The sequence below is a fragment of the Tympanuchus pallidicinctus genome, unplaced genomic scaffold (genome assembly GCF_026119805.1).
Source record: "Tympanuchus pallidicinctus isolate F22 unplaced genomic scaffold, pur_lepc_1.0 scaffold16, whole genome shotgun sequence".
In the NCBI taxonomy this organism is placed as follows: domain Eukaryota; kingdom Metazoa; phylum Chordata; class Aves; order Galliformes; family Phasianidae; genus Tympanuchus; species Tympanuchus pallidicinctus.
The window spans coordinates 10,225,153-10,240,475 of NW_026294679.1; the positions used below are offsets into that span (position 1 = coordinate 10,225,153).

Sequence of the window (15,323 nt, forward strand, 5' to 3'; positions counted from 1 at the left end):
GAGAGCTATTTCCTTTTCTCATGTACTTTTCCCAGCTCACTGGGCACTGACTTCTGTTATGAGAGGAAAATACTGACATAGTAGAATTGCTGTATCTATTTCCTTCCTTTGAAACAAACGCCAGTCTTGCATTTCTCTTCTTTTTCCTGACTCACATCTTTTGTTCAGGGCACACAGTAAGAGATAACAGGTTTCCCTGTGAACAGTGCAGCATCACTGCTCCTCTGTGCCACAGAAATCATAGATTTGCCAAATGAACAGCCTCTCCAAATACTTCTGAAAGAGCCAGGGGGAAATGGGGTGGTGGGAATGTTCAACAATTTGGTACTGCACTGAGGTTGTAGGCATGAAAGAGGATGCTATACAAGAACGAATAAAACTTCTGCCAGCCATGGTAAATTATTTTAGGGTATTGTTACTATCAACGATAAATTCTAAAAGGTTGTAACTTTCTGGAAGTTGTCCTCAGGGAAACTAGAGAGAGAGTAGGGATATAATGGGGGAAAAACAACACTTACTGTGATGGTTCCAGCTCTCTGAGAGCATCAGTGGCCCTGGAAATCTTGCATCCCACATATGGGTCTGGAAGTACAGAAGTATTTACTGAGTTTTTTTCGTATTGATCTTTGTTCTTAATTAAAGTTTTACTGTGAGACAATATCAACTTTATTGAAGGTTAAATTATTCTATTGAAGAGTTATTGGCATTGAAGAAACCACTTTGCCATAAGAGGGAAAGTATTGGTAAAACAGGTAACAGTAACTTAGTGATCATATACTAGTTCGTATTATGCAATAATGAAAGCAGGTCTGGAAATGGACTTTGGAAGTGAAGGAGGAATAAATGCATCCAGTAATAGCAATACTCTTGATCAGGTGACCTTAGAGCACTTTTAGAAATTTACTGTTATGTGTTCTAGAGGATAAATGAGGTTTCTTCTTTTATTGGTAGGGTTAGTGAATATTAACGTTTCAAATAAAAATATATTTATAGTTAATGAAAAGTAAGAGATTCACCACTGAAATTTCAAGAGGTTATTATGCAGTTCCATTTGAAAAGCTGAACTGTGTTTCCTTTGCCTGACCTGGTTATTTTCTATTCCCCCTCCTTTCTTCCCTGTCTCTTCTTTGGCAATATTTTCAGGCAGTTTTCAACAAATTTTCAAGAAGAAAATGAGATGAGAAAAAAGAGGTGAATAACCAGCTTTAATGCTTAGATTTCAGTATATGTACAGTACACTTTTTATCAAACAGCTGTTACAGATGTTATTAGTTTTTCCATGCTATTCCAAGGTTTTAAAGAAGGGAACCCTAGGGATGTAGTGATTTGTGATAGCAATGCAATGCAGAATAAAAAGTGGACCTCAAGTTTTCTCAAATCGTGGTCACGTATTTTTTAAAAAACATTCAAATAATCTTTCTGGTCAACCCAGAGCCTTAATATCAGCTTGTCTCCTCAGTGATTCTCTTGGGCTTCCATCCTTGTCTTATCCCAATCCAGTGCCACTACATGTTCCAAAAAAATCAATCAAAAATTGCACATCAAGATTCAGATTGCTTGCATTTTTAGCTAAGTCTCTTTGAAGTCAAGAAAAGGGTTCAAAAACTCCTTTCAAAGAAGAAATTGACCATGTCTGTCAGACAAGAGAAGGGGGGGAAATGGAATGAGTTTGCAAGAAAAAATATAGGGCTGATTGCCTCTCTGTGTTTCTATGTGAAAAAAGTGAAGTAAAATAAAGCAAAGAAAAACAGAACCCAAATGATCCTCTGCTATTCTTCTGAGAATTATCTGATTGCAGCATTTATGGAAAGCAGCTGCTTGTAAGTGCTCTATAAAAGTCACATTTGTATATTATTCCACAAAGACATACCAAGTATTTATAATACCTGTATGTGTCTTTTTTTGCTGACCTTTCTCAGTCTTACTTGGTATTTATTGTTGAAAGATTTTCTGATGTGATTGATGTATTTGGTTATTGTTCGTGTAATCAGGCTAGAAGGCTGTGTCACATTGCTTGTAGGAGCAAAGTGAGAATTGCAGGCTTCCAGGTACAAGTTGTTTGTGCTGTTTCAACTCAACCAGTACTGCATGCACAAAATCTGAATATATTGGGGCACTTCTTGTGTTCTACATTGAAAAACTTTTCTGAAGATGGTGACTGGTAACTAGGAAGAGATTGACCTTCTGATGCAATATCAAGGAAGGCAAGCCTGTGTATCCGTTGTGAGAGCTGTTAGGATATCAAAGTTCTGTGTTATGTTCCACATCAGATGTCTATCACAAGTTTAACATAACAGGCAGCCTTCTCACACTGCATTATTTTGTTGCCTGAGAGTGCCACAGTGAACTAGATAATGAGTTTTCAGTGTGTTTCATCATTAAGGTAAAAGCAGTTGTGTGCCATGTTGCCCCACTCAGTATTTTTTCCACCCTAAAAATCACTGCAGATGCTTTTCAACTGTCCCAGACATATCCTTTTAAGACTGGGGGAAATAAAACCTGGGCTTCCTGTCTCAGAAGACTTCTTCAGATTTTCAGATTGATTTCTCTACTGCTGTTGAGTTTTATGGTGATTCTTGACTGTTTTTGTTGTTTGTTTTTTCTTGTCCCCAGTTATTCAGTTCAGTGGAGTTTGGCAGAAGATGGCTGCTTCTTCATGAAGGAGTTGCACCAAACAGGTTCTACTGGTAAGAGCAAAAACCTCTTTTCCCAGGTAGAATTTCCCCATAGGTACAGAGATCTTGAAATGAAAGCTTGAAGGCAGTGTGGCTGAATGCAGTCTGCATCACTATCAATCTCTTGTTGCTGGGATTAACTTTGAACTGGCATTAAAGGGGCATTATTCCTGCTGTTCTGTGTTTAAATAGAACTTGAAAGTAGGGTCTTTGATCTAAGAATGATGCACAACTGAAATATTCCGAGTCTGAAGAGAGCATTGATTGTGGAGGGGAGAGTTCTGCAATTTCCTGTGTACATTTTGGGTTGAAATTTAACTAAATTCACCATAAGCTTGCTTGCACTCAGAGTGAAGTCTTGAAGCCTCTGAAGACAATAGCTTTTCTGCCATGCTGCTGGTGAACATCACCTGCTCCAGTGACTAATGTTATGCTTTTAACTACTGTTAGACCTAGTTCAATCCCTGAAAATGAGCAAGTTAATGACCACTGAAGTAGGCACACACAATTCTTCACTGTGAGCTTAAATCACTTTGTAATACTGCGTGCAGGCTGCTGTGCCAAGATTTCCAGTCCGAGTTCAAGCTTTGTGGAGAGCTGTATTGCATAAGTCCTGTAACTGAATCTTTGAATGTCAATCAGCTACAGCAGTGGTGAAACATTTTGGAGTTTGGTGCCAAGGTTACTTGAAAGAAATTTCAAGGCTCTTTGTCACAAGCTCAAATCTTCACTGCACATGTGGGTGAAAACTGAGGAATTAAGGAGGCACTGCTCTGTTTTCTTGTAAATATGGTTGTCTTAACTAAACCAAAATTGAAGTTTAATTGTTTGTATTTAGGCTTATTCCTCTTTTTGCTTATAATGACATCAATCTTCAAGTGTTCTTGCCAGCTCTGTCTGGAGGTGGGAGTTCACCTGTGAGCAGATATTGGCTCTTGTCCCACGAATCTGGACTTTAAAATAAAACCTTTGGAAAAAGCAGTCATTTTGAAATCAGAATGTGATGAATCAGATGATTAAAGTGAAATCCCAATAGGTGACTACTAAACTATAAGTTTGTGCCTGTTCCTTAGGTTTTGAACGTGCTAAGACTTAGGAGTGGTTTGGTCAAATATTTTCTTTTAATTTCTGGAAGAAGAGCTCTAGGTCAAATTTACTTCAAAGCTGAATTAATATTTGGTTTGCAAAGGATATAGACTAAGAATTTCTTTTGCTGCTCCTGATTTTTAATTTCTAATCAGAATCTGTATTACCTGAGGCTTTTGCAAGCTCAAATCCACTTTAAATTTAGACTTGCTTTTCTGTGTTTGTATACACGTATTTATGCACCCCCATTTTATTTTATGGGGCTGCTAACAGGGTTTCTAAGTGTCAGATACAAGCACAGCCCATCTACATGTTTTGGTATTTCTGGGCTAATAAAAGTAGAAAATCTGAGAAACTGAGGGATCCAGTTGTTGAGAAAGCCAACAAAATTGTACTGGCTGAAGAAGGTCAAAAAAGGAGAGAAGGGGATTGATTGTCCTTGTTCCTGGATCTCTGTGTCCTGCTCTTCACTCCAAACCTTTTGAAGTTTCCCATCATTAGTTACAGTAATGGTTTATCATAAATTGAGCAGATAGATTCTGAAATAAGAATAATGATGAAAATGATCATTTTTTCCTTTTTGTGGAGCTCAGACTTTGAAGGCCTCTTAGAACCTTACAAATAAGAGAAGACCTGGAGCTTCAAAGGCAAACAAGAAACTGAATAGATGAAAAGATGTTCCAACCACCCATCTAATTCCCTATAGCCATAAACAAAACATGAAACTGCAACTCTGTATTTTCACCTTGAACAAAGTGTCCCTTAGGTAATATACCTCAGTGTAAACTAAACTATAATTCTACTATCAAAATTAAAACTAATGTGGCTTATAGAGACAGTGTTAAATCTTGTTCTGGATTATTTACTGGGGTCATCATTGCCTTGGAAAATAAAACCAGCTCCAATTATATGGCCGCTGCCAGGCCTCATAAAGAAGGGCAGCCCTTTGCATTCATAGTGTAGGTACTGCTGACCCTCCATGCAAAGAAAATGAAAGGTAATTGGGACATAAGCCGATGCAGATGAGCAGTTAAAATCCAGAATTCTACAGCAGTATATGTATATCCAGAGCTCTTGAATAGTTTTGGTAGAGTGTCATTTGGTGCCTCATGTTTGTTTTTTGAGAAATTATTATTATTTGCAGAGTTTAATCAAACTGAAGGTGTAATGCTGACTTTCAGTTAGTGTTGAGGGCAGAAATGAATATAAAGGAAAATGTCTCAAAGTCACACATTTCCAAGGAAATAAGCCTACAGGGACTCTCTCCTGTTCCTTTTTCTAAATCAAACAGATTTGAAGGGATACACCCGGACACAACTGTGTTGTTCAGAGAATGGTGGCTTTATATTCTCTGTGGAGAATGAAGGCTATATTCCAATATCTAAGAAAGGCTTCATTTACTGGAAGGAAGGAACATCTGGAGGGTGTACCATCTAAAAGAATTTGAACAATTGACGCAAATATGCATTCTCTTAATTTCTTGCTGATATTTGTATTTGCATTTTATTCTGTTACATTGGTTTACCAGTTAGTTTCTGGGTCACTCAGTCCAGAGTAAGACCGCAAAGATGATCCAAGGGATGGAACACCTCCCTTGTGAGGGCAGGCTGAGAGAGCTTGAGGCTGTTCAGCCTGGAGAAGAGAAGGCTTCAGGGAAATCTTGAGAGTGGCTTTTCAGTGTCTGGGGGGGGGGGGGGGGGGGGGGGGGGGGAGGGGAGGAGTTAAGAAAGAAGAGGACAGACTTCTTAGCGGAGCCTGTTGTGACATATATAAGGGGACATTTCATTTGGATATAAGGAAGAAGTTTTTTACAATAAAGGTGATGAGGCGCTGGCACAGGTTGCCTAGAGAGGGGGTGGATTCCCTGTCTCTGGAGATACTTGAGATCAGGCTGGAAGGGGCTCTGAGAACCTGATGGAGCTGCAGATGAGTCTCTTTGCAGGGGAGTTGAACCAAATGGCGTTTAAGGGTCCCTTCCAACTCTAGGGATTCTATGAGTCACTCTGAGTCTTTTGAATAATCAGCAGTGGGCTTGCTAATTTTAGTTTTAAAAAGACTGCTGCAAGTGCTGCCAGAGAAACATATAATGTCTTATGTCTGTTTCCAAGAGAATTTTCTATTCACTTACTTTTGGTTGCTCTGTGAAACATTCTCTTTTACTACCACTAGAGAAATTTAAACCTCTGAAGATCATTAAAGTAATCTGCCAATGCCTACTGCATAGCTATGAGAAAAAGCTCTATGTACAGACAGCTCTGTAGCTCACAGGTGTTTTGTGTTCTTCCATCATCTATTTCATTAAAAGGGGTCATTAACATGAAAATAGGATCTTTGTTCCTTCAGAGCTCATCCCCTCTTTTTATTCTTCTACCCTCAGCTGTGAGTAATGCTCTGACATCTGCAAGTGTGATGAAAGAGATTATGGAGAAATGTATCTGGAGTGTGAGAAAGAGATGAGCAGATAAACCCTTAAAATCAAATGTGTTGGGCAGCCTTTAGTGTAAAGGGCTGTAGTAAAATTGTCATTTCTAATAATTGCTGTAATTAGGGTATCTTATCACGTGTCTCTCTGCATAATCTAGATATGTGGAAGTGGTATACCGAGGAAAGCATAATGCACTCAACTCTGTGCCTGGTGTCAATGTGAAAGCATACACACTGCATACACCTCAAGGATACTGCAGTTCTGCTCCGTATGCACATTTTTTTATACTTTTTTGTTATTTCTTTGGTTGGTTCTTGTTATTTTGACAGGAAAATTCATGAAAGTTGGCATGGTGCTTGGTTATTCTGGAACTGTGCTGCATGAAAATACTATAATTGCTAGGAAGGAGTATTCCAAGCAATATTAATCCAGCGAATAAACAACTTAATGTATATGGTTTAATGTTGCTAGCATAGTTGCTTACTAATGCGATCGGTATTAGGGAAAGAGAATGCAGTAGATGTTAGATAAAAGGTTTATCTAAATGCTTCTGAGTTTATTTTTATAATCTTTGTTGATTTTCTGCATACATTCCTGGAATTTTGCTGGCAAAGACTATGGTTTGTAGTGAATGCAAACATGAGCACAATTGCTAAATCAATCACATTAGGAACTACTTTATTTTTTTCCTGCTCGAAGTGGTCCTGTCATCCAGTCAAAGCTCAACGGTGATACCTTGTAACCTCCAAATCCAAATATTCATGAACGGTGGCTTCAAAATGCCTAGTCAAAGTGAGTATAGCTTGCTACAGCCAACAAGCAAAATTGCTCATTAAAATATAGAAGTTTTATTCTAGTCCTTTTATTAAGTCATACATTGAGATTTTTTTTAAATCAAAATATCATGCTGGCCTTACAAAAATAACTGATTGAAATGCTCATTAAAATGTCTGCAAAACATATTTTTTTAATTGAGACATCTTCTGAAAAGATTCTCAGCTAAGTCTAATTAGTACCTACCCTTGAAATATTTAGAGGAAAAAAAAATTAAAATAAAAATGTCTTACAAACAAGCATACAATGGTAAAAAGTCAGTTAGTAAATCATAAAAAGTTATAATCACTAAATGCATCAATGCAGTTAGTTTCTTTTCGTGTTTGTGTACTGCACACAGATAAGCAGGTAGGAGAAATACAAGAGAAGTATCGCTCCGTATTTCAAGAATCTGACTGTCATGATCAGACAAAAAATACTGCTTGGGATTTTCATGTACTGCATGAGCATGGAGGTTGGACTGGAAATAAAAATACATCATTGTACATCTGATTTTCAGTAGGATTGTGTGTCCATGATATTAATTGTTCCCTAATGACTTTATGGGAGATAGGTCAGTTTGGGAAAAGGTGTTGCTGTGTGTCTCCTCCATCTTGTGTTTTTCTGGGCATGGGAGAGCAGAGAAAATGAATGCAAAGATCATTTAAAAAAAAAACAAAACCAACATAACACAGTTAACCAACCCTTCCACTCAAACAATACAGAGATATGCATACACACTGAAAGGGAGAAAAAGATAAATCTGTAAGCAGCTGGGAGGACAGATGAATAGATAAGACTGTATATGTGTTTCTTTTATGAGCAACAGGAAAGAAAGATAATCTTTAGACTAGAATTATACAGTATATATCTTTTCAAGAGTTGGCTAGAAAATATATTTTAAAAGGTCTGACTGCATTCATTGTAGCAGCAAAAAGAGCTGAAAATCAAGGGAAAAAAACGTGTCAAAGCCCTGTTAAGAACTCCATTATATTAAAGCAATTGGAGCAAGCCAGGCAAACTGTCCCCACTTTCTTGTCAAATTTTGGCTTAGTGAAATTTGCACACCTACCCAGGTGGGCTGAAGCCATTTAAATGACACAGTGTCTGGGCTGTTTACAGGTGATGCTGTGTATTGCTAAACAAGACTTTTTAATCACAGCAGAGCAGCTGCTGACAGCTGACAGTGAAGATGCCAATCAAACGGCATTGTGACAGCCTGACCAGAAAATCATCTGCTTAATCTAACACAAAACCCATACCTGATGAATTGGACTATACTAAAAAATTGAATAGGAAAATACATACTATTTTATAGCTTAAAAAAGGTTGAGATGAGCACATGCCAGATAGGCATATCATGGAAGGACCCATGACAGATTTCAGGAGATCTGAGTTGAGTAGCTGGCTTGCTAATATTTTTTGGTAGTTTCGTGGCTGCCAGCCTAAAGATACAGGTGGGCTGCAGGTTAGCAATACTGCCAAGTACAAGAATTAAGAATTCATTTGCAAACATCTCTTTCCTTGGGCTGCTATTAACATTACTGATGGTGAACAACATGTTAGAGCGCGTGGTCACCATTCATTGCCCTAGATATACAGTTTTCTCACTGGAAAGATCAGCATAATATCCTGTCTAGCCAGGGTGCAAGAAAAAAGCATATTCTTTGTTTGCAATGTTCACCAAAGACCACAGTGATATTTCAAAGGATTAAATGAAAACCTCTGCTTATAGTTCCCAGATGCTTTGACCCTCATGGAGCTCTATCTTTTTGCTACAAGTGAAGGCTGAAATCTCTCAGATTTATCCAGGGAATCAGGATTTTTTTCCTGTCTTGCAGATATGTACAGCTCTGCCAGACCCATGTGAATCAGCTAGGAAATGAGAAAAAGACATGCAGCATCCTCTTTCTGTTGCTGTTAAAAGCTCATTTAGAATCTTTGGATTTATTATAAGTCTTGGTTCTTAAGAAACTAACATCCAAAATACATATCTTTCTTCTTTGGACAAGAATGAGAAAATTAGCTGAAGTCATGCAGCAGGGTACTGGTAAAACTCTGGTCCTCTGAATCTATAATAATCAGATCCTCTGGTCCCAATAGTCTCTTGAGAAAACTTGTTACTCGATTCAGGATTAGTTGGAGCAAAATATAGCTCCTCAGTCTCAAAACCTTATTTTGTCATAGTTCTATTTTGTGAGGGGTGGGGGGAAAGGATTCTTGACTGTTTATTGTGGGAACTCCAAAGATAGGTGTAAAAGAATACCTTGAATGTAATCCTAAAATTCATCACACATTACCCATTTATCTGAGTTTGCCCCCTCCTCACTTCAGAGTTTTGTTCTTCAGTTGTAAGTAGGGAGGATGGAGGAGAAGAGGTATACTCCATCTGAGTAAGCATTTGGATTGAACCAGCCTATTCTGATTGATATACAGGTTGGTGTGATTTGATTTCAACTAATTTATCTTTTAAAAAAATGTATGTATATATCTAAAGATACTTCATAAATGAGGGAAGGTTTCCACACTTTTAACTTTTTCCTGGTTCTTCATGTTTCCCTTACAGAAGATGTACGGATGTTGACAGGCATTAATATACCTGTTTCAAATCTGGTTTGGGGAGTTCATAACAGAAGCCTGCAATGCTTATAACTCTGAAACAAGTCAATTTTCAGCAAGCACTGGACTAAGAAGCTGGTTGCTCTGGATACATCTATAAAGGAGAGCACATGAAGGGAGTAAGACAATTATTTAGTGAATGTAGCTGCAGATTTGTCTGGGTTGATTTCAGGAGGATTTCAGTGCTGTTTTTTGTTATATGGTTAATGAGAAGCATATTCTCTAAGAAGAGTTGACTTGACACTTGCTGTAAATGACTTCCTGACCTCCTCCAGAGCATCCTAACTGGGCCACAGCACTACTGGACACCAGAGATGCATCTTTGTACAGTGGGAAGCTGTGATTCTATTAGGCTGTACCAGCAAAAAAATAAAATATTATTTTAGTGTTAACAGCAACAGATATCTGGTTTTCCTGATCAGAATGGCTCAACTGGGAAGTGTCTACCTGGTTATGCTTTATTCACTGCACTATTATTTCCCATCCCCTTTAGAGAAAAGGTGATGAAGTCAAGAACCATAGGATGGATTTGGCCCAATGGCTGCAAGTTGAATTGCCCAAATTGGAGCATTTCATCTAATTGGATGATGATGGCAGAATAGTGCAGAAGTATAGAAGGGAAAATCTAATTAGATGATAACTGGGGGGGAATTTATTGGTCAAGTGTAAAGAAATAACGTGCTGATTTACATCTGTCTGGAGTCTAGCACTTTGTTTCTAAAACAAATCAGGAGAGTAAAATGGTTAAGAGATGTGAAAGGTAGAAACCATTCTTTAGAGAATATTCAAGAAATAGTAAAATCTGCAAAACTCCACATAATAGGGAATGAAGAAACCATGAGAATTCACTGCCTTGCTAAACTCCCTGGGGAGTTTTTTTTCATTGAGTGAAAAAGGAACAGAGTATCAGCAAAGTCCTCATGGAGTGAATTTTGTAGTCAAAGAAAAAGGAGCCTGAAGGATTCTGCACTATTTTTATCTGTGCCACATAACAACTTTGTGATCTTGGTCAAATCAGCGAGGTCTCTGTGCTCTTGACTAATCAGAGGAGTTTATCTGCAAAGCTGAGGCCAAAAATTTTCCTAAACCCCTTTTTCTGACTTGTTCTACTCATTTCATACTTTTCCATGTATCTTGAGCAAATCAGTTGCATGCAGGGAAGGTTACAGAAAGGTTGATTGTCAAGTATCTTTGGACAGAAAGCTCTCTGTTCAGGACTCCACGTTACTATTTTTATGAATGGCAATTAAGATTTAGAGCTTCAGTGGAACTAGTAAAATTGATGCTACCAAGGACTGTACAAACATCATCTGATGTTGCTATTTGCACTCTGGCCTTAAAAACAAAAACCTGCCGTTCAACAATTTGGAATAAGCTGTCAAATTTTTTTAACATGAAGTGACAGCATGTGTCCCAGAGGCAGTGAGGGAGCTGGTTTTGCACTGGCAAGATTTATGATAAGGGATTCATATAAGCGCTGAGGCTAAAGGAAGACAAATCCCTGAAGGCAAATTCTACCAATAATTGAATTACAAAGCCATTATCATGTGCTGAACAGTGCAACTTTATGGCTCTATTGTGACAGGATAAAACTTGATAGAATATTTATGTTCATAAGACAACTGTGGCACAAAGATCTCTAAGAGCATGTTCTCCAACAGCCAGAAATGGGATCAGGACAAGTTGGCAAGAGGGGAAGTGAAGGTATATAGGCAAATAAGTGTTTTTAATGACAGGGGGATTAAACTGGGTTTTCCATGCTATGTGCTTTAGCTGATGTTTGTCAGCTATCTACCATCCTTTGCTGCATGAACAAGTCATACTTTTTGTTTTTTCTTCAAGAGATAGTGAGGAATAGTCATAAAGTCCTGATTAGTCCTGATTCTGTGCTTGTTCATTTCTTCTGAGATGGTAGAAATTTGTATAAGATCTCAGTCCCCATAAGAAGAATGAGCCACTTTTGCACTTTTATGAGTGGTTCTGGTTGTGCAAAGGTGATAGAATTTCTGTTCTAGCCTTTCATTCTAGGCCTTTTTCCTTCCTTTTTTGCAGCTTCTCTAAAAAAGTCTCGAATTGCTTAGCTTAAGTTACCAGTGATCTTGGCTACTGTGGGCATTTTTCATATGAATTATATATGAAAATTTTTCCATTGAATTTATTGTGCATATTGTCTCAGATATGATGTGGCTCTGTCTGAACTCGAGCATCCAATATCATATGCATCTGAAGCTACTTTTCAGTACACACAAGTCCACGAGATTAAAAGTCTAAAGTCCAGTGCTTTGAGTTCTTTTTTGTGAAAATTGGTAATTTGAAATTAAAAATACCCCATGTGCAAATTTTTGCTATCCTCGCAGTGATGCCCTTCTGCAGTTCTGAGTGGTCTGATGGCTTTATAAGTTTCATCTTTTCCTAATATACGTAAATAATTGCTTTTTCCAATAAAAGTAAATAAAAAGCTAGAGGAAATAGAAATGCAGGATAAAAAGGTCTTTATTGTATTTCCTAGGATCATGGAATAGTTTAGGTTGGAAGGGACCTCTGGATCCCTATGTTCCAGTTCTCTGCAAATGAATGGCCACCCAGAGCAGTTTGCCCAGGACCAGGTCCCGATGGCTTTTTAAGACTTCCAGGGAGAAAACACCACAAACTCTCTAGGCAGTTTCTGTGACTCTGGAGATCTGGTAGGCCTTAGAACTAAGATTTTAGTGAGAAGTCAGACAGAGGTGGCAAGAGTTAAGTCACTACAGAAATGTGCCAGCTAGCCATGTGCACTGCCAGACTGCTTTTTTATTTTCAGTCTTTTTCTAAATCAGAAGATGATTCTGGGTCTTCTCCTTGTGCTGCTTCTCATGGTTGGATGTAGAATCTGCATTCAGTGCTACAAGCACTGGTATTGATCTGTGAAGCTCTGAAGAGTAGATGGCTACTTAGCAAGCATGAAGGGAATTAAAATTTTAGGAAGCAACTTTGTAATAGGACTGGGGGAGCATTACATGATGCATAATATGAGCATCTTTTGTAAAAACAATGGGGTAACTTACATTCCTTTTGGCTTTTAAATCTTCTCTCTTTTTCTCTTTTTTTTCTCTTTTTCTGCCCTCCCCAAAAAATCCAGACAGTTATACCAACAAAACACTAAAAAAGATAATTGGAAAAATACAATAGATACTGCTCAGCAGAAGGTGTTGCTAGCATATCCCTGGTATTCTGAAGTTTCGGGGAGGATTAAAGGAATGAGAAAGGGGCATGCCATTATTTTATCATGAAATGAAAGCATAAAGAAAAGAGAAGAAAAGTTTGTGGCTGTACGTGTGATTGATAGGTCTCTGAGAATGGATGCTGAAAGAAAAGGACAGAATTGAAGAAGAACAAAGTGTTACCAGCATAGCTACAAAAGCAAATGCTCAGAACAGGGCATGGCGTGGTTTGTGCTGTTTATTTTCAGAGAAATATATGAAAGGAAATTAGTAACTGATTGATTGTAGAGTGTTGCTCACCTGTATCCATGTCCTTTGCAGCGTGTTTTTTTTTTGTAGGCTGTTAAATCCACAGCACTTTTCTCTTCCTTCTTTAATTTGTGAAATGTGTGTTGATTTGGTTGTACTGACAGAAGATACTGAAGTAGAATGGGCACTCACTTCAAGTTATATACTCCAACTTTGAGGCTTTGGAGTTATCTAGGGCGTGTAGTTCTCTTTTTCCATGTATAAGTTTGTATTTATTGATCATGTGATTTTTTGGTAGAAGAATTTTCATATCCAGTCATCAATCAGGGCTGGAATTTCCTTATAATAAATTAAGTTTATTCATTGTGTTTCATACCTATATCATGGGCTTAACACCATTACTTAATGATACACAGGCTTTTAGAAGTCTGTTGTTCTCACCTACCAAGGATCCCTTTTGTCTGTTCCCTTTACTTATAGCCCATGCTACTCCAATTCGATTTTTAAAATTTAGTTAATAAACAATCTCCAGGTCTGCCACACCATCTTTTCTGAGACACTTATTTGATCATGTGGATGTCTGTAGTGTAGGTATCCAGAAATGTTATATTCAATAGTAAGAAACAATCCATTCAGAGATAGTTTGTCTTATTGTGAAATGAACTCGTAAGGCAGTTCAGATGAACCACAATGCAAAACTGCCTCTTTTTCCTCACTGCCTACAAAAACATTTGAGTGTGACTAGCTCAGAGATCTGTACGGTATAACAGGGTACGGTGCATATTGCTTGAAGTGATTTTTCAGGTAGAATAAAGGGATATATAGAGAAATATCGTAGAACTACCATGGAATAAGACAGCATGATATGAGAAAAAGTGACATTTACAGTTTTTTGAGCAATAGTCTCTCAGCAGAATCTAGATGTGATGCCAACTGTGTACAGCTAACACTGACTTGAGAAGATATGTATTTGTAATTCACCTATCCTTTGCAACTGATTATACTTTGTTATCATTATTGTCAGGCCCATGTTATCATGCATAGGTCAGACTGTGTGACCTTATGCTGCCACAAGTAAATTAGGCCAGTTATATCAAAGCAATGGAGTGTGTATTCTGTCAGGTAACAGGTAAGGAGACCTTGATATAATTCTTATCTCCACCTCACGTCTTGTTTGACTTAAGAAACTGCTGTAGCTTCCCTGGGCCATGGCTTTCTTCTCAGTCTCTCATTCCACTTCTGATTTGTAGGGAGCTAGGCAACATCAAAATTAAAAATTGAAGCCCTTGAGTAAAAAATAATGTTTATGATGAGTCATATTTTAGCCATCCTTGTCCTGTCCATCCTTGGGATAATTGATGACTTAATTCTGCCTGAAGCTGAAGCTTCTGCAGTCGTAATTCTGGCTGTCCTAGCATGAGGTGAAGTAGTATGCAGGTCACTAACACTTTTAACTTTCTGGGCTTGGTGGTTTTAGATATTTATATTCTACTGTTAAGACATTTAAGAGTTTGATGTAAATTATGGCTCATTTCAGAAGTGGAAACAGCAATGACAATCACTTTCCATCTGTCAGTGCGACATATCTTATTCATTTTTTTGCTGTCTTCACAATAAAAGATGCAATAGAGGTGTTTCTTGGGGTCAGAAAAGAGGAGGAAACTCTTAAAGTGCCTGACTGTAGGCTCACAGGGTTTAATCAGGGCAACAAGGTCTTTGCTGAATGAATATCATTGCTGCACGTCTCCAAAGAGACGAAGTATTCAAGTCCATGAAATACAATCCTTTCTTTTTTGAAGAGCTCAATCCCCACTGGGGTTTTGTTGGGTCAGGAGGAGGAGTGCTGAACAGTATTTTCTGGAATAGCCCAGTTCCAGATGTGCTTAAAGCCTAATAAATAAGCAAGGATAAAAAGGAGATAAGCCAAATTATAAGCTTAATCCTTATGCATTTTTAGGGCTGTTTTCCACCTGCATCTATCCATCCTGAACTGAATTTGTAAATAACAGTCCTAGCGTTTTGACCCTAATTCTCTGATGATGGCAGGTAAAGAAAAAATACCCTAGGAATGTACTCCTTTCCCACCCACCTTGTGTCAGTCATCAAGAAGTAGGGATTTTAAATATAGATTGAATGCTTAGGAGAAGACCACCTTGCCATAAGGACTTTTGAAAATAAAAACAAGGTGAAATCTTTGCTGGCTCAGAGACTTTTCTGAATCTTTCCAGTACCCGAACAAAACAAAATCCAAAGCTT

General features: G+C 38.0%; 1 protein-coding gene across 3 annotated transcripts in view; it reads left to right on the forward strand.

The window, feature by feature from the left end:
• The window catches only part of SORCS1 (sortilin related VPS10 domain containing receptor 1), a 269,815-nt gene that overhangs the window by 174,190 nt on the left and 80,302 nt on the right, over positions 1–15,323 (forward strand). For all 3 annotated transcript variants that reach the window (XM_052677145.1, XM_052677146.1, XM_052677147.1), the window contains exon 5: positions 2,614–2,687. In XM_052677145.1, coding sequence (XP_052533105.1) covers positions 2,614–2,687 — 74 coding nt within the window. The remainder of the gene's footprint in view (positions 1–2,613; positions 2,688–15,323) is intronic.